The sequence below is a fragment of the Oncorhynchus gorbuscha genome, linkage group LG09 (assembly GCF_021184085.1).
Source record: "Oncorhynchus gorbuscha isolate QuinsamMale2020 ecotype Even-year linkage group LG09, OgorEven_v1.0, whole genome shotgun sequence".
In the NCBI taxonomy this organism is placed as follows: domain Eukaryota; kingdom Metazoa; phylum Chordata; class Actinopteri; order Salmoniformes; family Salmonidae; genus Oncorhynchus; species Oncorhynchus gorbuscha.
Genome location: NC_060181.1, coordinates 33,052,142 through 33,075,716, shown reverse-complemented (window position 1 = coordinate 33,075,716; position 23,575 = coordinate 33,052,142). Strand labels below are relative to the sequence as shown.

At 41.2% G+C, this 23,575-nt stretch overlaps 1 protein-coding gene across 2 annotated transcripts; it reads left to right on the top strand.

Annotated features, from left to right (window-relative positions):
• Nucleotides 1-1,219: 1,219 nt before the first annotated feature.
• On the top strand, nt 1,220-22,723 carry LOC124043415 (alpha-N-acetylgalactosaminide alpha-2,6-sialyltransferase 1-like). Of its 2 annotated transcripts, XM_046362006.1 has the most exons (9): nt 6,779-7,015; nt 7,900-8,113; nt 8,373-8,538; nt 16,169-16,325; nt 17,446-17,584; nt 18,295-18,398; nt 18,619-18,702; nt 21,517-21,616; nt 22,013-22,723. In XM_046362006.1, exons 1-9 carry the CDS (start codon nt 6,912-6,914, stop codon nt 22,223-22,225), a joined length of 1,281 nt encoding a protein of 426 aa, XP_046217962.1. In that variant the 5' UTR covers nt 6,779-6,911; the 3' UTR covers nt 22,226-22,723. The 2 variants fall into 2 exon arrangements, with proteins under 2 accessions (XP_046217961.1, XP_046217962.1); XM_046362005.1 differs by lacking the exons at nt 6,779-7,015; nt 7,900-8,113; nt 8,373-8,538 and adding an exon at nt 1,220-1,422 and having other exon boundaries at nt 16,167-16,325.
• Nucleotides 22,724-23,575: the final 852 nt, after the last annotated feature.

The window sequence follows — 23,575 nt, the reverse complement described above, 5'->3', positions numbered from 1 at the left end:
TACAATATATAAATTCCTCGTCAATAAAATCAAATTGTATTTGTCATATGCGCCGAATACAATAGGTGTAGACCTTACAGTGAAATGCTTACTTAAAAGCCCTTAACCAACAATGCAGTTTTAAGAAAAATACCTGAAAAAAAATAAGAATGAAAAGTAACAAATAATTAAAGAGCAGCAGTAGAATAACAATAGCGAAGCAATATACAGGGGGTACCGGTTTTTAAAGTGACTATTGATAGATAATAACAGAGAGTAGCAACAGTGTAAAAGAGGGGGGGGGGGACAAAATAAATAAGCTGTAGAGCCATTTGATTAGATGTTCATGAGCCTTATGGCTTGGGGGTAGAAGCTGTTTCGAAGCCTCTTGGACCGAGACTTGGTGCTCCGGTAATGCTTGTCGTGCGGTAGCAGAGGGAACAGTGTATGACTCGGGTGGCTGGAGTCTTTGACCATTTTTAGGGTCTTCCTCTGACACCGCCTGGTATAGAGGTCCAGGGAGAGGATTGAAGCACCTTGGCAGCGATTACAGCCTCGAGTCTTCTTGGATATGACGCTACAAGCTTGGCACACCTGTATTGAGGAGTTTCTCACATTCTCCTCTGCAGATCCTCTCAAGCTCTGTCACGTTGGATGGGAACATTGCTGCACAGCTATTTTCAGTTCTCTCCAGAGATGTTAGATCGGCTTCAATTCCGGGCTCTTGGCTGTGTGCTTAGGGTCATTGTGAAGTTGAAACTTCACCCCAGTCTGAGGTCCTGAGCGCTCTGGAGCAGGATTTCACCAAGGATCTCTACTTTGAGGCATTCATCTTTCCCTCGATCTTTCAGTCCCTGCCGCTGAAAAACATCCCCACAGCATGATGCTGCCACCACCATTCTTCACCATAGGGATGTTGTGATGTATCCTCCAGATGTGATGTTTGGCATTCACGCCAAAAAGTTCAATCTTGGTTTCATCAGACCAGAGAATCTTGTTTCTCATGGTCTGAGTCCTTTAGGTGCCTTTTGGCAAACTCCAAGTGGGCTGTCATGTGCCTTTTACTGAGGAATGGCTTCTGTCTGGCCACTCTGCCATAAAGGCCTGATTGGTGGAACAGCAGTGGAAAGAACTGGAAATAAAGCAAGAACCAACCTGCGTGGAAATTAAGAGGGAGTGGTATGAGCAGCCTTACCAAACCCACGCCCAAACGGAAGAAGATGTATGGGCATCTGTGCTGCAAGACCTAAAACTGGATTGAGTAATAATGACTTTTGCACTTACAGGCAAAGTCGGTTGCACTCACAGGCAAAGTGAGTTGCACTCCCGAACATCCTCCCCCAAACTGAGTGTCTAAAAGAGATATTAAAGGAGGAGAGATCAGTGCCTAGCCATGATCCTCAACATATATGATTTGGATATCATAGAGAATCATCAGACAAGGTAAATTACTTTATACTATACTCTGTTTGTATTGACTACCTCGACATTAAGGCATGAGCAAACTATTGACTGGAATATCTTAATAATTGTATTGTACTCTGGAAGCTCACTCAAGAAGCGAACGACGTTGAGTAGGAGAGAACTTTACACCTCAACAGAGCGAGGCGTGTAGAACTCTTGAGGTCAACAAGTTCCATCTTTTGGGTGCCAGAGACGATTACAGTTTGGCGAGATTGAAAAAGCCCAGAAATAAGTAAGCCTCGTAGTAGCCAAGGGTCGACAAAAGGAAATCAATATCTAAACAGTAGGCAGTAAAAAGTGTAACCATAGGAAATTCGGACTAAATAAAAAATGATATTATTTTATTATAAACAGCGGAGGCTGCCAAAATATTAGTACTCTTATAAAGACCAGTTTCGGGAAGGACCAAGGGAATAGAGCTTTAAGGTTAATATATGGCTATTTGCTTTGTTTAAGAGTTATAAGAAGTGTTTTGAGCGAATTATATTTGCAATATTATCTGGCATAGCGCATCAAGGATTGATTGAGCATTATTGATGTATTAGGACTGTATCACCATTGAATTGTAATAGCGTGTATAAGACAAAAAAACAGTGATTTAATAAAAGCTTGAAACTTTGACAACTAGGCCAGATTAACGATCTGGAGAGCAAACGCCTTTGACACTCTCACTGAACAGAAAGTGACCCTGGTTATAGGTTAAAGTGATTGCACTAAAGAATATTTCATTGTGTGGACAATAATATATCTTTGGAAAAGTCAATACATATAACAATACTAGTTTCCAAGTGACTACTATAGCTGACGAGCCTAATAACTAACAGAAGATAAGTTATTAGGTATTGATATATAAAGGAAGAAGACACAAGGTAAGGAAGTATGGGAAGAATCTATAAACATAAAGTAATAAAGTACTAATCTATCCAAGGCCCCATACTAGACCAGGAAATAAGAGTGGAGTGACAATGTGAACGAAGGAACAAACCCAACTCACGCGAAGGGCCATTACGAATGAATAGAAGGGTTGGTAGGGCCGCACGGCTAGGCCCTTGTTACACCAAAGTGGCTAAAATCCTAAAGTACTCTGCCTAGCCAGGAGACGGGATAGAGGCTTTTGCTGCAGGCGACGGGAAAAGTCAGCACTGTGACAAGCCATGGCATATTTTTCTGTAATTTTCCAAGCAGTTTAAAGGCACAGTCAACTTCGTGTATGTACACTTCTGACCCACTGGAATTGTGATACAGTGAAATGATCTGTCTGTAAACAATTGTTGGAAAAAAGACTTGTGTCATGCACACAGTAGATGTCCTAACTGACTTGCCAAAACTATACTTTGTTTACAAGAAATTTGTGGAGTGGTTGAAAAACAATTTTTAATGACTCCAACCTAAGTGTATGTAAACTTCCGACTTCAACTGTCGCTTACTTGATTGTAGTGTAGACTCATTATAGTTGCAAATACCAGGTAGTTGCACTAGGGCAATTTAAACCAAACTGATTTGTTTTGCATGTCATCTGTTTTCCCACATTTATTGCTGAACGAATTTCCCATCATGAAAATGTATCAACATTCTTCAATCAAACACCTTCATCGATGCCAGAAAAAAACGGACAAAAACAGCTTTGTACTCCAGTCTGGCAACCCTCATAAAGTCTGACATAGCACCACTATCCCAAAGTATTAAGTAAAAACAAGCATAGAAAACAGCATTGGAATTCATTTAAAAAATATATTAAAATGTAAGGCTACTATTATAAGTATTTCAGTGACAACCTGGTTGATTAACAATATTGGGTTGTTAACAAGGGTTGTTAACAAGTGTTTTAATATGTATGTATGGATGTGGGACACAAAAAAGAGGAGGTTGCCGAAAAAGCATTGGTCCAATAACTTTCAAAACATTGTTCTGAAGTTTGCCCCCCCCCCCCTCCCCCAAGAAAATGTATTTTCCTGTGAATGAAGTCGCACACAAATGTGTGTTTTTTCCTACAAATTAAGTAGCACAAAAATGTGTGTCTTTTCACACTAATTAAGCCACACAAATATGCAAAAATCACTAAATCTGCAGAAATACTTTTTGTACAGATTTTCACGAATTGATGGTGAGATTGTGTTGGCTTTTCAAACAAGTGTATGAAAAGTATTATAGATTCCTACACACATTCCTACACACATTCCACATCAATAATAACAGAAGAAAGATAAAGAAAACTTAAAGAAAAACTTATTTACAAAAAAGAAGAGAAAGAGAGCTGTTCATTCTAACCTTTTGGCTCGACTGCATCAAAGCCATCCATCCTGAAATCCTTTATCTGTTTTGTTTTCAGCTATTCTTAATTTGAGCACACATTATGTCTATCCAATGTAGACTATAGTGGCAAGAAAAAGTATGTGAACCCATTGGAATTACCTGGATTTCTGCATAAATTGGTCATCACATCTGATCTTTGTCTACTGTAAGTCACAACAATTGACAAACATATATTGAATGCATCATTTAAATATTCACAGTGTAGGTTGTAATAAGTATGTGAACCCCTAGGCGAATTACTTCTCCAAAAGCTAATTGGAGTCAGGAGTCAGCTAGTCAATAAAACGAGATTGGAGATGTTGGTTAGAGCTGCCTTGCCCTATAAAAAAACACTCACACAATTTGTGTTTGCGATTCACAAGAATCATTGCCTGATGTGAATCATGCCTCGAACAAAAGAGATCTCAGAAGACCTAAGATTAAGAATTGTTGACTTGCATAAAGCTGGAAAGGGTTGCAAAAGTATCACTTTAAGCCTTTATGTTCATCAGTCCATGGTAAGACCAATTGTCTATAAATGGAGAAAGTTCAGCACTGTTGCTAGGAGTGGCCGTCCTGCAAAGATGACTGCAAGAGCACAGTGCAGAATGCTTAATGAGGTTAAGGAGACTTGCATAAATCTCTGGAACACTCTAACATCTCTGTTGACGAGTCTTCAATACGTAAAACACTAAACAAGAATGGTGTTCATGGGAGGACACCACGGAAGAAGCCACTGCTGTCCAAAAAAAAAAACATTTGAAGTTTGCAAAAGTGCTCCTGGATGTTTCGCACCGCTACTGGCAAAATATTATGTGGACATATGAAACTACAGTTGAGTTGTTTGGAAGGATCACACAACACTATCTGTGAAGAAAAAAGACACAGCACACCAACATCAAAACCTCCTCCCAACTGTAAAGTATGGTGGAGGGAGCATCATAGTTTGGTGCTGCTTTGCTGGCTCAGGGCCTGGACAACTATCATTAATGGAAAAATGAATTCTCAAGTTTATCAAGACATTTTGCAGGAGAATGTTAGGCTATCTGTCCACCAATTGAAGTTCAACAGAAGTTAGGTGATGCAACAGGACAACGACCCAAAACATAGAAGTCAATCAACAACAGAAGAAAATATGCCTTCTGGAGTGGCCCAGTCAGTCCTGACCTCAACCTGATTGCGATGCTGTGGCATGACCTCAAGAGAGCAGTACACACCAGACATCCCAAGAATATTGCTGAAATGAAACAGTTTTGTCAAGAGGAATGGTCCAACATTTCTCCTGACTGTTGTGCAGGTCTGATCCGCAACTACAGAAAATGTTTAGTTGAGGTTATTGCTGCCAAAGCCAGTTATTCAATCCAAGAGTTCACATACTTTTCCCCCTCTGTACTGTGAATGTACACTGTGTTCAATAAATACTTGTTTTTTTTACCTCTATTTATTTTATATTTTTTATATTTTTTAATATTTTACCCCCAATTTCGTGGTATCCAATTGTTTTAGTAGCTAATATCTTGTCTCGTCGCTAGAACTCCCGTACGGGAGTCACGTGAAAGTCATGTGTCCTCCGATACACAACCCAACCAAGCCGCACTGCTTCTTAACACAGTGCCATCCAAGCCGGAAGACAAGGATTTCCCTACCGGCTAAACCCTCCCTAACCCGAACGATGATAGGCCAATTGTGCGGTTACGACAGAGCCTGGGCGCGAACCCAGAGTCTCTGGTGGCACAGCTGGCGCTGCAGTACAGCGCCACCCGGGAGGCCTTTTTTTAACCTTTATTTAACTAGGCAAGTCAGTTAAGAACATATTCTTATTTTCCATGACAGCCTAGGAACAGTGGGTTAACTGCTTTGTTCAGGGGTAGAATAACAGATGTTTACCTTGTCAGCTCAGGGATTCGATCTTGCAACACTCTAACCGCTAGGCTACCTGCCACCCCACGGCATGAGAACATTAACATTTTTGTGTGTTCTTAGTTTAAGCAGACTATGTTTATCTATTGTTGTGAGCTAGATGAAGATCAGATCAAATTTTATAACCAATTTATGTAGAAATCCGGGTATTTCCAAAGGGTTCACATACTTTTACTTGCCACTGTATGTACACAGCATGGGGCTATACTTTTGCTTAGACCCGGCAGACCTGGCACAATTAGCCACTATGCTAAGTACGACCAGCTGAGCACAAAATTATATCCAGCAACAGAATTCTGTATCAGACAATTAAAATCGTCAGCGTAGTTGGACTTGATTGAACACTTTTTCACGAAAGTGCCCAGAAGTCCACCAGCACGTTCTGATAATCAAACTACGTAGATCACAAGAGGTATGTTTACTGGACAAATAGTTCATAGCATAGAGCGCCACGCAGATTGGGATGGGTTTTTTTCTCCTTTGAAATGTACAATTACATTTATTGTGTTAGTGTGTTGAGAAGGGAAGTGCAGTCAAGTACAGAAGGTGTAGGTGCGGGATTCTGGAGCACTTATTCGGGAGCACTGCATTTTAGAAGTTTAGGATGATTAATATCATAGCTGATGATGGTGTTCCTATTGAGCGGTTTGCGAGAAAACAATGGTCATTTCAAGAGCATCACCATCGCTTTAAAAACAATTGTACGGTTGAGGAAATTTACAGACGAAATACAATGCTCTTCTGTAAATGAAAAATGGGGTTATATAGACCTATAGACCTTCATCGCTATACTGATAATGACGTATTTGGGTGTTTTTGGAGCCTTTGTTCATGTTTATCTGTGCCTCTGCAGCTGTAGAACGAGCGTGAAAAAGTTTATCGCTGGTGTATAAGTTTCTCAAATCAAAGTGAAATTGTTAAAAAAGTGTCTGCACACTTCTGTAACATGGCATTTACCTTCAAAATAGAATTATGTTGAAAAGGGGAACTTGTCCTTTAATTCAAAGGTTCTTTATTGGGCAAGAGTTCTCCGTGGACCTTAAAGCACTAAGGAAGAACCATTTAAGAACCTTTATTTCTGTCTTTGTTGGCTGGCACAACTGGGAAACCAGGCACGTGCCCAAAAGGGGCAGGAGTGAGGTATAAAAAAAACAAGTCAGCGCATCCCACCATGGCCATACACTTCTTAAGAAGATGATTATAGTCTCTGTCTCAACTGTACTTAGGCAGATCCTCTCTCAATCTCTATCTTGAACATGAGAGCCCAATTCCGTGGAGTTCTCACCTTGGCGCTCATGGTCGCTGTGTGCGCATTGCTCTATGTGCTCCTGTATGGACAAATCTCTGATCATAGCATCAGGTATGTATTCTGCACCAACAAATAGCAATATATCTGACTTGTTTTACTCGTCAACGGACGGTATTTAGCCTTTAAGATTACACATTGTGGGGGATATTCACAACAAGGATAAAAACTCACAAGTAAAACTCAAACTCAATCATATTTTTTTCTTGTTCCAATTGTATTTGATGCCTATTTGAGGCATTTGACCACATAAATATAAATGAAAATTAGTTAATTACAGTGCACATATTACTGTGTAATTGAGTATATTCATTCTTACACTAATTGCACAGTACAGCAGTAACCATAACCCTGCAATGTACTTAGTGTAAAAATTATTGATTACAATACTTGTTAAACTGTACTTGCATTAATACTTACATATTAATAATGACATGTAATAATGGATAATAATTATTACTGTTTGATTTGATCATAATGTCCCAAAAAAAGAGGTGAAATGATGAAGGGAAACTGATGTTTTTCAAAATACATTTGTAGCCCAACATTTTTCTCTATGGTTTTATCTGAAAAAAAAAATGTTTTTTAAACATTGAAGTGCTAGTAAAATATTGTCATTATTGTGTGTATGGATCCTATCGTTCCGTTGATAGAATCCTAGAATTACATGACATCAGTGCACGTCTAAGTGAAAATTCGACCGCAGTGGAAGTTAGGATTTACCTCTGAAGGCTGTTAAAATTGGCCAGCTAAAGGGACATTTTACCACTTTTTGACATCATATTCATAGTTTCTTCGCACCATAACAGTGTTTCAATGTAAACTATAAATCTGAATCTAAAATTGTATAACTGAAAAAACAAAGATGTTCTGTACTCAAAAAGATAAGAAAATATAATGAGAAAACCCCCTATGATGTCATCTTTTATATTGTTTAGCTATTTTCAAAAACTACAACTAGCTCCTCGGGGAGGGCGTCTCTGCGAAACGAATTGTCCTTGTAAAAATACGACAGGAGATGTTTTTACGGCTGGATCCGGGTCTGCACACAAGGAGACCCCCATGCTCCGGCTGCAAAAAAAGGACTTCAAGCAATATCCCATCTGGGCTTCTGAGGATGTTTATGTCCGGGACAAGCAAAAGAGGCAGATGGTAAGCCTGTGTGTTTTAGAGTAGACCGTCACTGGTCAAGGATATGCAAATCATTCACAAATATCCTAGATAAACTGTGTGTGTGTGTGTGTGTGTGTGTGTGTGTGTGTGTGTGTGTGTGTGTGTGTGTGTGTGTGTGTGTGTGTGTGTGTGTGTGTGTGTGTGTGTGTGTGTGTGTGTGTGTGTGTGTGTGTGTGTGTGTGTGTGTGTGTGTGTGTGTGTGTGTGTGTGTGTGTGTGTGTGTGTGTGTGCGTGCCAGACCTGTCCCCAGTCTCTGAGGAACTCCCAGAACACAGGCTTCAAGCAGGCCTTTATACCAGACATCCAGATGTACCTCCACGGAGAACTACTCAACGTGTCAGAGTGGAACAGACTAGCCTACTTCAATAACCCCTTTGGCTTTATGGACTACACTAACTACACAGGTGTGTGTGTCCAGGAGTAGAACTATCATTTGTCAGGCAGCTCAGCTCATAGAGCCAACTCCCTCTCCAGCTGTGTAGACTTTTGAATACGATATATAATGACACCTACTTTCATTATTTACAGTGCCTTTGACTTTATTGACTTTATTAGTTTCAGACCCCTTGACTTTTTCCTCATTTTGTTACGTTACAGCTTTAATCTAAAATGGATTAAATAAATAAATACATTTCAATAAAATGTTTTAAAAACTGAAATACCTTATTTACATTAGTATTCAGACCCTTTGCTATGACACTCGATATTGAGCTCAGGGGTGCATCCTCTTTCCATTGATCACCCTTGAGATGTTTCCACAACTTCATTGGAGTCCACCTGTGGTCAATTCAATTGATTGGACATGATTTGGAAAGGCACACAACTGTCTACAGTTGAAGTTGGAAGTTTACATACACTTAGGTTGGAGTCATTAAAACTTGTTTTTCAACCACTCCACAAATTTCTTGTTAACAAACTATAGTTTTGGCAAGTCGGTTAGGACATCTACTTTGTGCATGACACAAGTAACTATTCCAACAACTGTTTACAGACAGATTATTTCACTTATAATTCACTGTATCACAATTCCAGTGGGTCAGATGTTCACATACACAAAGTTGACTGTGACTTTAAACAGCTTGGAAAATTCCAGAAGATTATGCCATGGCTTTAGAAGCTTCTGATAGGCTAATTGACATAATGCGAGTCAATTGGAGGTGTAGCTGTGGATGTATTTCAAGGCCTACCTTCAAACTCAGCTTGACATCAAGGGTAAATTAAAAGAAATCAGCCAAAACTTCAGAAAAAAATTCCAGACCTCCACAAGTCTTGTTCATTATTGGTAGAATTTCCAAACGGCTGAAGGTACCACATTCATCTGTACAAACAATAGTACGTAAAAACACCATGGGACCACGCAGCTGTCATACCGCTCAGGAAGGAGACGCATTCTGTCTCCTAGAGAGGAACGTACTTTAGTGCGAAAAGTGCAAATCAATCACAGAACAACAGCAAAGGACCTTGTGAAGATGCTGGAGAAAACAGGTACAAAAGTATCTATATCCACAGTCAAATGAGCCCTATATCAACATAACCTGAAAGGCCGCTCAGCAAGGAAGACGCCACTGCTCCAAAACCGCCATAAAAAAAGCCAGACTACAGTTTGCAACTGCACATGGGTACAAAGATCGTACTTTTTGGAGAAATGTCCTCTGATCTGATGAAACAAAAATAGAACTGTTTGGCCAAAATGACCATTGTTATGTTTGGAGGAATAAGGGGGAGGCTTGCAAGCCGAAGAACAACATCCCAACCATTACGCACGGGGGTGGCAGCATCATGTTTTTGGGGTGCTTTGCTTCAGGAGGGACTGGTCCACTTCACGAAATAGATGGCATCATGAGGCAGGACCATTACGTGGATATATTGAAGCAACATCTCAAGACATCAGCCAGGAAGTTAATTGAGTGTATGTAAACTTCTGACCCCCTTGGAATGTGATGAAAGAAAAAAAAGATGAAAGAAATCATTCCTCTTTACTATTATTCTGACATTTCACATTCTTAAAATAAAGTGGTGATCCTAACTGACCTAAGACAGGGAATTGTTACTAGGATTAAATGTCAGGAATTGTGAAAAACTGAGTTTAAATCAAATCAAATCAAATTTATTCATATAGCCCTAGTACATCAGCTGATATCTCAAAGTGCTGTACAGAAACCCAGCCTAAAACCCCAAGCAGCAAGCAATGCAGGTGTAGAAGCACGGTGGCTAGGAAAAACTCCCTAGAAAGGCCAAAATCTAGGAAGAAACCTAGAGAGGAACCAGGCTATGTGGGGTGGCCAGTCCTCTTCTGGCTGTGCCGGGTGGAGATTATAACAGAACATGGCCAAGATGTTAAAATGTTTATAAATGACCAGCATGGTCGAAAAATAATAAGGCAGAACAGTTGAAACTGGAGCAGCTGCACGGCCAGGTGGACTGGGGACAGCAAGGAGTCATCATGTCAGGTAGTCCTGGGGCATGGTCCTAGGGCTCAGGTCAGTTGAAACTGAAACAGCAGCACGGCCAGGTGGACTGGGGACAGCAAGGAGTTTTTTTTAGTTTAGTTTATTTTATTTTATTTTTACAGGGACAGTGCACATTAATCAACGTTTCAGTGAAAGTGGCGGTTTTAGCCAGCCGGCTAATTTTCAACCGCAGTCCCTGGGCAGGTTATTAAAAACAATTACAATATAGACAATAGCACCATAGAACAAGCAAGACATAGCAACATAGGACAAGCAAGACATAGCATACAGACAGAGCAACATAGGACAAGCAAGACGTAGCATACAGACAGAGCAACATAGAACAAAAAGCAGCAAGACAAAATTCATAAAAGCAACAAAGTGTTTCCACACCTCACAAGCTACAGACAACAGACAACATGAAAAGCGACAACACACAGCTAGGGACCATGTTCACAAATCTGATTGACCTTTAGCCATGTCTTCAAGAATTTTGTGAAAGTGTGATATGTGGTGCAGTTATGTGTGTCAGATGGCAGTGTATTCCAGACATGGGAAGCTCTCACAAAGAATGCAGATTTACTAAATGTGCTTTTCCTTAGGGGAACTATACAGTCACCTCTCATGGCAGACCTTGTGGATCTGCTGCCATATGTCTGGGTTTTCTGTTTAACAAAAATATTGAGTGGAGGGGGAGCCAGGCCATTAAGGATCTTGAATATAAGACATGCATCGGTGTATTGCACAAGATTTTTCCAACTCAAGAGCTCATGCTTTCTAAGGATGTGACAATGATGATGGCTATTGGGCTTCCTATCAAGCACTTTGAGAGCCTGTTTGTAGACAGACTTAATAGGTTTTAATGTTGTACAGCAAGCTTGGGCCCAACTAGTCAAGCAGTATGTTAAGTGGGGGAGTATCATATTCTTGAAGTACAGTTTTGCTACCTCTGTAGTCAAACAATTTCGTATAAATCGGAAATTAGCTAGATTGAATTTAGTTATTTGAATTACCTTTTTCACATGCTTTTTAAAAGAGAGGTTGGAATCAAGTATGATGCCAAGGTACTTAAAATTGGATACCACCTGGAGCTTCTCCCCTGACACATAGACATCTGGCTCAGTAGCATCTGTTGCCCTCTTTGTGAAGAACATGCAAACAGTTTTTTTCACATTGAGATGCAAACACGAGTCACTGAGCCACTTTGTAACCTGGACCATTACAGTAGTGAGTTCTTGTGCAGCTTGTTGTTTGCTCTTTGCATGCACATATATCACTGTATCATCTGCATACATTTGAACTTCAGACCCAAGGCAGATCATTAATGTACAGGCAGAACAGGAGGGGCCCCAGTATTGACCTTTGGGGCACGCCCATATCATAGCTACGAGTGGGTGACAGCTCATTGCTCACTCTGACACACTGAGTTCTGCCTTCAAGGTATGATTTCATCCATCTCAAGGCATCAGGGGAAAAGTTGAGCTTGGACAATTTTGTGATGAGAATCTCATGGTTAACAGTATCAAAAGCCTTCCTTAGGTCCAGAAACACAGCCCCAACAGCACCCCCTTTGTCCATCTTGAACTTCACATTTTCCAGAAGAAAGAAGAAAGTAGTTGGAGCAGTTGGAGTCATCATGTCAGGTAGTCCTGGGGCATGGTACTAGGGCTCAGGTCCTCCGAGAGAGAGAAATAGAGAAGGAGAGAATTAGAGAACGCACACTTAGATTCACACAGGACACCGAATAGGACAGGAGAAGTTCTCCAGATATAACAAACTGAATCTAGCCCCTCGACACATAAACTACTGCAGCATAAATACTGGAGGCTGAGACAGGAGGGGTCAGGAGACACTGTGGCCCCATCCGAGGACACCCCCAAATGTATTTGGCTAAGGTGTATGTAAACTTCCAACATCAACTATACATAAGGCCCCCAAATTGACAGTGCATGTCAGAGCAAAAACCAAGCCATGAGGTCGAGGGAATTTTCCGTGGAGGTCTGAGACAGGATTGTGTCGAGGCGCAGATCTGGGGAAGAGTACCAAAACATTTCTATAGCATTGAAGGTCCCCAAGAACACAGTGGCCTCCATCATTCTTAAATGGAAGAAGTTTGGAACCAGCAAGACTCTTCATAGAGCTGGCCGCCCGGCCAAACTGAGCAATCGGGGGAGAAAGGCCTTGGTCAGGGAGGTGACCAAGAACTCGATGGTCCCTATGACATAGCTCTAGAGTTTATCTGTGGAGATGTGAGAACCTTCCAGAAGGACAACCATCTCTGCAGCACTCCACCAATCAGGCCTTTGTGGTAAAGTGGCCAGACGGAAGCCACTCCTCAATGAAAGGAACCTGCTTGGAGTTAGCCAAAAGGCACCTAAAGATTCTCTGGTCTGATGAAACCAAGATTGAACTCTTTGGCCTGAATGCCAAGTGTCTGGAGGAAACCTGGCACTATCCCTACGGTGAAGCATGGTGGTTCCAGCATCATTCTGTGAGGAGGTTTTTCAGAGGCAGGGACTGGGAGAATATTCAGGATCAAGGGAAAGATGAATGGAGCAAAGTACAGAGAGATCCCTAAGGAAAACCTGCTCCAGGGTGCTGAAGACCTCAGACTGGGGCACAGATTCACCTTTCAACAGGACAACGTCCCTAAGCACACAGCAAAGCAATGCAGGAGTGGCTTTGGGACAAGTCTAAATGTCCTTGAGTGGCCCAGCTAGAGCCTGGACTTGAACCCAAACAAACATCTCTAGAGAGTCCTGATAGTAGCTGCACAGCAACACTCCCCATCCAATCTGACAGAGCTTGAGAGGATCTGCAGAGAAGAATGGGAGGAACTCCCCAAATACAGGTGCGCCAAGCTTGTAGCGTCGTACCTAAGACTCGAGGCTGTAATCGCTGCCAAAGGTGTTTCAACAAAGTACTAAGTGAAGGGTCTAAATACTTATGTAAGTGTGATATTTCTGTTTGAATTTTTTTTAAATGTATTAGCAAACATTTCTAAAAACCTGTTGTTGCTCTGTCATTATGGTGTATTGTGTGTAGATTTATGAGGGGGAAAACGATTTAATACATTTTAGAATAAGGCTTTAGAATAAGGCCTTAACCTAACAAAATGTTGAAAAAGTCAAGGGGTCTGAATACTTCCCGAAGGCACTGTATCCTTTGGTACTTATCATACCTGGCTAGATCACAAAATAATACAGAGTTTAAGAGGGCATGTCTACATTGGCTAAAGGAGTGCATTGGGCTTATTACCGCCCAGTAGTAAAATTACACGTGACCGCTGAGTTACGGTAATCTTCTTTAATGCACTCTGGCCATTTGTTGGTAGTACCCAACTCGCTAAACAATCATCGGGTCACTTTTGGTTGGGTATTCAGGGCTCTGTGGTCCCTCTAACCACTCTGACATCACTGCAAATACAATGGAAAATCACAGCAAACACTTCAAACTCACCGTGATTGATCAATTTGAAGAAAGAAGTTCAACCTCAGATTGAAACTGAGTGGAAAACATAGGAGTTGTGGATGTTGTTTCAAAGCCTAACAGCTAAAGCCTAACAGAAGGAAATGGACAGCTTTCTAAGGGGATTTATTCATTCAAAACACCCATACCCATATTAGAGCTTATGCATATGCGTAGGCCCAAGCTCTTGTAATTGCCTTTGAGTATGGTCAGTATTATTATTACTGGATGTACTGTTTAGCTTAATGCTACTCTTCAAACATTCTATCCGTGAGTCTGGGAGACAACATATATGCCTAGGCGATGTTGTTGGTTGGTTCGTTCATTGATTGTGCATGGGCGACTTATAGAGTTACCCTACAATTACAGTGAATTTGTATTTGATTTGGAATGGCCTAATACTAGGCCATTATCTTTAGTGACAGAATATCTCACCACCTTGCATTTCCATCTCCCTTCTCCTTCATTCCTTTCTCGAGTGCGCAAAGACAGGGACTGTCAACAGTGTAATGAAATATGTTTTGTTGTGAAAACATGTTACTATTGATGTTCCCAAACAGATTTCACTTGGTTCCCAAATTAAAATCTGGGTAGCTGCAGGAACAGGGTTGGAAAGCCCATGGCATACAGAGTTTTGGCGGAATATCACCTTTCACGCACGGAGAGGCAACATTGCCCCTCAAACAGTTGTTGATGTGTGGAGTGAAATAACCAGAGTAGCCTGCTGTGCACTAGTGAAAAGATAACCTGTGAATAAGTGCCTCCATTTGCTATTCCAGTGCATATGGACAGGGGTGCAACTTTCACTGGGGACAGGGGGGGCGTTCTGAAATTGCATTCTTGTCCCCCCCCAGTTTTCAGGACCATGTGGATGCCTCCGAGCAGACGGGCTGGCTGCTTGGCGTGTTAATCCGACTGGGTAAAAATATTATAATAACTAAAAACACAAATATTATATCCCTCCCACATCTAAAACCAAAGATGCACCCTTGCATGTGGATGGCATGTATTTTTTCCCCTGCCAGTGTTCCTGTCCATTTAATAATGGGACATTCTAAATAAAAAACTCATTTTACATATTAGTAAAGACAAGATAAAATTGATAATATTCTGATGGTGGAAAAATATGATCACTTGATGAGAGAACAGTGTGTGCACCCTGAGGCAAGGAACAAAGCTCTTTTTTTTGCGACATTCTCAAATGCTCATTAGCCTAAAGTTACATCATGAGCCCATTAACACTATCGTACAAAAGTTTGCGGTCACTTAGAAATGTCCATGTTTTTGAAAGAATAGCACATTTTTCGGCCATTAAAATAACATCAACTTGATCAGTGTAGACATTGTTAATATTGTAAATGACTATTGTAGCTGGAAACGGCTGCTTTTTTAAAATGGAACATCCTCATAGGTGTACAGAGGCCCATTATCAGCAACCATCAATCCTGTGTTCCAATGGTACGTTGTGTTAGCTAATCCAAGTTGATCATTTTAAAAGGCTAACTGATCATTAGAAAACTATTTTGCAATTATGTTAGCACAGTTGAAAACAGCCTACACCAGTCTGAACATCAACAGTATAGAGGCGACTCCGGGATGCTGGCCTTCTAGGCAGAGTTGTATGAGATCTTCAGTTTCTTGGCAATTTCTCGTATGGAATAGCCTTCATTTCTCTGAACAAGAATAGACTGATGAGTTTCAGAAGAAGGTGCTTTGTTTTCTGGCCATCAGCTGCTTGCTTGTACAGTATATATGGAGGCCTGTCCACGCTGAACTGTTTATGTTAATTAAAGGTCATTTACAGTCTTTCACATGACAATAACCGGCTGATCAAGTTAACTTTATTCTAAAACTGAATAAAACCGTCTTGTCTCGGCTGTTGTATCTGTACCGGGCTTGAACTTTTTCCTGATTTTTACAGCAGCCTATGCAACGTAAAGTGTCAGAGTTTATTTTCATCAACGAGCCAATGGTTTATTTACTGTTTCTACTGGTATGTAGATCTTCTTGACCTTTATTATTAAGACATTGTGAATGGAGTGGTTACAAAGTATTTCCAAAGTGCCCCTTTATTGAATCCCCCAAAAATAGGTTTTGTATCTGTGTGTTTACAGAGATAAAGGGGTGGTGGATCTGATTCCCAAGCCCAGAGAGCCCCTGCTCTTGCCACGGGGAAACCCTGGGTGTATACGCTGTGCTGTGGTGGCAACAGGAGGAATCCTCAACGGCTCTAGGATGGGCAAGGAGATAGATGCTCATGACTATGTGTTCCGGTCAGTGGGGCCATTGTGGTCTGTGTGTGTGTGGTGTGTGTGTCTCTGTGTGTGTGGTGTGTGTGTCTCTGTGTGTGTTGCTGTGCATCAGCACATTGCAATGTACAGTAGAAACAAAATGCACCAATCAGGAAGGATAAAAAGCTAAGCTAATTAAAACAAACATGTTGATATTAACGTTTCAGATATAACCTATTTTTGGTTCTGGATCATGACTTTGTGTTTGAAGTCAGGAGATAGACTCCCATGAGAATAAAAAGGGTTGTGAGTTTAACTGCTGGCCGTACTCCTGGCAAGCACTGGAGGTGTTCATCACAGTAGGGCTTTCGTCCCAGCAGGGTGAATTACTATAACACCAACAGGATAGTCCATATAACTTTATTTTCTCCAGTATGTTCGCTACATCAAATATTTGTTGTACTTTGTTTTATTAAGGTAGGGTTACAGTATGTTTGGAATGGGATTTATTCAGCAACACACACACATAGACATACAGAATAACACACATACATCTCAAGCGTTTAGTTTACAATATTGCTATCTGGACGTTGTCACTCTCTCCGCCCTGGAGCCACCATTTTCTTTTATCTGGCAAGGTCCATTTGTGTCAGGGAGGGAAGGGATATGAGACACACACCTTTTAAGTGCATTGTGGGATTGGCTGGGATGCTGATGGGGACTGACTGCCTAGAAATGTCTGCTTGCTTAGCCTGAAGCATTGCGGGTGAATGAAAGGACTGATGTAAACTTTTCAGGGGCAGAATGGTCGCCATGTTAGCAGGGCTGCTCCACTGGTTCACCTGGTCTGACTTTGTAAAGGTTATTAAAGGATTTCGGACAGTGGAGCCTGTGGAAATAGGGCTGAATGAACGACTATGAGCTCATACATAGATTAGTAGGTTGAATCGCATTAGAATGATACAGACACAGTCAGAATCTGATATTGCCAATTAGGATTAGACATGTTACAATATAGACAACACAACTGTTATGTGTGCAACATACTTACCAGTTATCATGATCGTGTCAATGTAATGGAGGTGGTCAACATTTGCGTGATGAGTGATGACAAACCTTGCCTTTCTCTTCCTGTCTCTGTCCCTGTTCCTCTCTCTGTCAGGATGAATGGTGCCGTAACCAATGGTTACGAGGAGGATGTAGGCAACAGAACCTCGGTCTACGTTCACACCGCCCACTCCATCACCCAGTCTCTTCTCATATTCAAGAAATACGGCTACAACAGTGCACCGCATGACAAGGTAGGTAACCGAAGTGCTGCTGCTGTACTGACACGAGACTACAGTGACTTTTTAAAGGTTCATGACTGAGATGGCATTAAGTTTTCACTGTAATGGGGACATTTAAGATCAATAAAGTTCATATTTTCAGTTTAGAGTGCTTAACACAATGTTAAGCATATTTCTATGTTTTCCCCGTTCTGTTTTACACGTGATTTCCAGTGTTCTGTTTGTGACACTGGGTGCAGCTTGATGGTCACTAGACTTGAAGCTGAATGTTATGGATTGTTCTCTTATCTGTTGATAGCGATTGACGCCAGACTGGAGGACCAAGTTCAAGGACCAAGGACATACTGATTATTCACTGTTGGTTTGTCTTCTGTGGAAGAACACAGTGTGGTTCTGTAGCAGATGACAAAGTCCCTGCCTTTTGTTTCGACTTCCTTACAAGCCTGTCGGGCTGGTGTTTACAGAACAGTTGTCTGCTGATTAGGATATAAGGGTGTTCTCAGAGAAGGCCAGTTAGACATTTTCTCTGCTTCTCTGGTGTAGGTGTCTCCCTGTTGCAACTTGTAATAAACCGGATTGATTTTTTTAGTGATTTAATCTGCGACTGCTCTGCTCTTTAGGCCACGTGGAAATTCCTATTACACTCACACACACTCACGCACCCACGCGTAAGCATGCACACACACATACTGCTGAGTGCTGAGTGTGCCTGTTCTGTGCAGGGTATAAAGTATGTGCTGATTCCAGAGGGGCTGAGGGATTTCCAGTGGCTAAAGGGTCTATTGGGGAGGACAACTGTCTCTGATGGACCCTACAGGAACAGACGGTAAGCCTGTGACGTGGTCTCACACACTGACACTCTTTGCTCTCACGACTATCTATTGGTCCGTTGTGCCAGGCAAGCTCAGCTAAAGTCATTTTTAGATTTAAAATAGTTTTTGAACCCAGTTCTGATGCACGCACGCACACACAAACACACACACACACACACGCACACACACACACAAACACACTGCTCAGTGTTGTGTTTGCTGTCATATCTGCAGACCGTGGATGCAATACTCAGGAGAGTTTGATGAGAACCGCTTCTATGTTCTTCACCCTGACTTCCTCAGATACGCCCGTAACAGGTATAACAAACAGCCTCCAATAACAGTTGTATGAAAGGAGAGAAGGCTAGCCCTCAGCTCGAGGAGGATGCAATAGGTCCTAGTGTAGCCTAGGTACCAGTCTGTTTCAGCTCTCTTGCCAACTCCATATGGAATTGTCTTCTCTAGCAATGACACGGTGTATAAGGAGTGAAATGGTAGCCAAACAGACTAGTACCCAGACTAGTCCTAGTGGCCTTCAACACACATACGGTTAAGGAATTGCCAGCTACTTTGTGGCATATTCAATGTGGTCAATTCTGGCTCTGTTGATAGGGCACGGTGCTAGCAATCCCATGATTGTGTGTTCAATTCTCACTGGGACCACACATGTGAAACTGTATGCACGCATTACTCTAAATTGCTATGGATAAAAGTGTCTGCTTAATGGCTTAAATTATTTTTAAGGAGACACACAACATAGAAATTACTAGTATAGTAATGGCGCCAAGTCAACTACAGTGCCTTCAGAAAGTATTCACATCCCTTGACTTTCTCCACATTTTGTTGTGTTACAGCCTTAATTGAACATTTATTCAATTTAGATTTGTTTTGTCACTGGCCTACACACAATACCCCATAATGTCAAAGTGGAATTATGCTTTTTGAACATTTTCCGAATTAAAAATGAAAAGCTGAAATGTCTTGAGTCAATGAGTATTCAACCCCTTTGTTATGTGAAGCCTAAATAAGTTCATGAGTAAAAAAAATTGCTCAACAAGTCACATAATAATGGACTCTGTGTGCCTTAATTGTGCTTAGCATGATTTTTGAATGACAACCTCATTTCTATATTCCACACATACAATTATCTGTAAGATCCCTCAGTTGAGCAGTGAATTTCAAACACATATTCTATCACAAAGAGCAGGGAGGATTTCCAATGCCTCACAATGCGACTTGAAAATGGTTGTCTAGCGATAATCAGCATCCAATTTGACAGGGCTTGACATTTTTTTGAAAATAGTTATGGGAAATTATTGTACAATCCAGGTGTGCAAAGCTCTTAGAGACTTACCCAGAAAGAGTCACAGCTGTAACCACTGCTAAAGGTGATTCCAACATGTACTGACTCAGGGGTGTGAATACTTATGCAAATTAGATATTTCTGTATTTAATTTTCAATACATTTGCTAAAATTTCTAAAAACATGTTTTCACTTATTATTGTGTGTAGATAGGTGATAATAATTGTTTTAATCCATTTTGAATTCAGGCTGTAACACAACAAAATGTGGAATAAGTCAAAGGGCGTGAATACTTTCTGAAGGCGGTGTAGGTAGAACCACGTGATCACATAGTGCATGCAGTGCAGTACAGCACTCGCTTCTATGTTCAGTTGAAGTCGGATGTTTACATACACCTTAGCCAATACATTTAAACTCAGTTTTTCACAATTCCTGACATTTAATCCTCTTCAAAATGTCCTGTCTTAGGTCAATCACTTTATTTAAAAAATGTGACATGTCTAAATAATAGTAAAGAGAATGATTTATTTCAGATTTTATTTCTTTCATCACATTCCCAGTGGGTCAGAAGTTTACATACACTCAATTAGAATTTGGTAGCATTGCCTTTCAATTGTTTAACTTGGGATAAACGTTTCAGGTAGCCTTCCACAAGCTTCCCACAATAAGTTGGGTCAATTTTGACCCATTCCTCCTGACAGAGCAGGTGTAACTGAGTCAGGTTTGTAGGCCTCCTTGCTTCTGCCCTCAAATTCTCTATAGGATTGAGGTCAGGGCTTTGTGATGGCCACTCCAGCTGACTGATGCCTGACTGATGTCTTGACATGTTGCTTCAATATATCCACATAATTTTCCATCCTCATGTAGCCATCTATTTTGTGAAGTGCACCAGTCCCTCCTGCAGCAAAGCACCCCCACAACATGATGCTGCTACCCCCGTGCTTTACGGGTGGGATGATGTTCTTTGGCTTGCAAGCCTCCCCTTTTTCCTCCAAACATAACAATGGTCATTATGGCCAAACAGTTCTATTTTTGTTTCATCAGATCAGCAGACATTTCTCCAAAAAGTACTATCTTTGCCCCCATGTGCAGTTGCAAACCGTAGTCTGGCTATTATATGGCGGTTTTGGAGCAGTGGCTTCTTCCTTGCTGTCGATATAGGGCTCGTTTTACTGTGGATATAGATACTTTTGTACCTCTTTCCTCCAGCATCTTCACAACGTCCTTTGCTGTTGTTCTGGGATTGATTTGCACATTTCGAGCCAAAGAATGTTCATCTCTAGGAGACAGAACGCATCTCCTTCCTGAGCGGTATGACGGCTGCGTGGTGTTTATACTTGCGTACTATTGTTTGTACAGATGAACGTTGTACCTTCAGGCGTTTGACCTTCAGACTTGTGGAAATCTTGGCTGATTTCTTTTGATTTTTCCAAGATGTCAAGCAAAGAGGCACCGAGTTTGAAGGTAGGCCTTAAAATGCATCCACAGGTACACCTCCAATTGACTCAAAAATGTCAGTTAGCCTATCAGAAGCTTCTAAAGCCATGACATCATTTTCTGGAAATGTCCAAGCTGTTTAAAGGCACAGTCAACTTAGTGTATGTAAACTTCCGACCCACTGGAATTGTGATACAGTGAATTATACGTGAAATAATCTGTCTGTAAACATGCACAAAGTAGATGTCCTTACCGACTTGCCAAAACTATAGTTTTTGTGGAGTGGTTGAAAAATGTGTTTTAATGACTCCAACCTAAGGTTATGTAAACTTCCTACTTCAACTGTACTTCTGAAATTAAACTGTGTGTGTATCTGTGCTCCTCATTCGTAGGTTCATGTGGTCCCAGGCGCTGAAGGGTTCTTATTGGGCTATATGCAGACCTACTAACGGAGCATTCACACTCTTCCTGGCCCTGCACACCTGTGATGTGGTTAGTCTGCACCACACACATACACACACACACACACACATACACGCACACACACACACACACACACACACACACACACACACACACACACACACACACACACACACACACACACACACACACACACACACACACACACACACACACACACACATACACACATACACACATACACACACACAGTGCTGTACTGCACTACATCTACTGAATGTAATAACGTTGTTGTACATCGCTGACTTGGCACCATGACTATGCTGAAACAGACCATTGAGTTATTTGATGGTCTTATAATGCTCTTTATTGAAATTGGGGCTCTAGTTTAAAGTACTGCACAACAGTGTAAGAGGAACATGGTAGCATCTGAGATCATCTATCTCTCCTTCTGCCCTGTCTCAGGTGGATGCGTATGGATTCATCACTGAGGACCACAGTAAATATCCTAACTACTATGCTGAGAGACACTCTAAAACCAGAGTCATCTTCTACGCTAATCACGACTACAACCTAGAGATCAAGACCTGGAAGAAACTACATGACACCAAGATCATCAGGCTTTATCAGAGACAGGAGAGCCCAGAGAGAAAGACAGGAAAGCCAACAGGACCATAAAACCCTGTCTGACTGCAGAGATGAGCAAAGATACATTGACATGTCATGTATCTTGTTACAAAATAAACTAAAGACCAATGCATTTATATCAGAATAAACAACAAAATACTGGTGCCAAGAAATGTATTTACTTCAAATGCATGTATTGTCCATCCCATGCCACCAGGGGCAACAGTGAAAGCTGTTACCTTCAAGTAGGTTTAAGTTTTTATCGGCGTTGTGGACGGGGATGGCGAATAGGTATCTGCCTCAGGTGCCAAAGGTAGCACGCTCGAATCCAGCAATTGAAAGTTGTTTTTTAGATTTTTGTTTTAAGCCTATCCCAAACCTTCACTCATACCTTAACCATTTGAAGTTCATGCCTAACCTTACAATTTCAGAGTTAATGCCTAAACTTAATTCTAACATTCAAATCAAATCAAATCCAATTTTATTTGTCACATACACATGGTTAGCAGATGTTAATGCGAGTGTAGCGAAATGCTTGTGCTTCTAGTTCCGACAATGCAGTGATAACCAACAAGTAATCTAACTAACAATTCCAAAACGACTGTCTTATACACAGTGTAAGGGGATAAATAATATGTACATAAAGATATATGAATGAGTGGTGGTACAGAGCAGCATAGGCAAGATGCAGTAGATGGTATCGACTACAGTATATACATATGAGATGAGTATGTAAACAAAGTGGCATAGTTAAAGTGGCTAGTGATACATGTATTACATAAGGATGCAGTAGATGATATAGAGTACAGTATATACGTATGCATATGAGATGAATAATGTAGGGTATGTAACATTATATTAGGTAGCATTGTTTAAAGTGGCTAGTAATATATTTTACATCATTTCCCATCAATTCCCATTGTTAAAGTGGCTGGAGTTGAGTCAGTGTCAGTGTGTTGGCAGCAGCCACTCAATGTTAGTGGTGGCTGTTTAACAGTCTGATGGCCTTGAGATAGAAGCTGTTTTTCAGTCTCTCGATCCCAGCTTTGATGCACCTGTACTGACCTCGCCTTCTGGATGATAGTGTGGTGAACAGGCAGTGGCTCGGGTTGTCCTTGATGATCTTTATGACCTTCCTGTAACATCGGGTGGTGTAGGTGTCCTGGAGGGCAGGTAGTTTGCCCCCGGTGATGCGTTGTGCAGACCTCACTACCCTCTGGAGAGCCTTACGGTTGTGGGCGGAGCAGTTGCCGTAGCAGGCGGTGTGTAAAAAATGTGTAAATTGTTACCATAGAAATAGTGGCTTTAGGCACATTTTACCAAGCTATCTCTGCCATTTGCGGCATTGTCATTCCAGGCTTAGATTCCTTGATATCTGAGGTATAGCAGTTAAAGGGAACT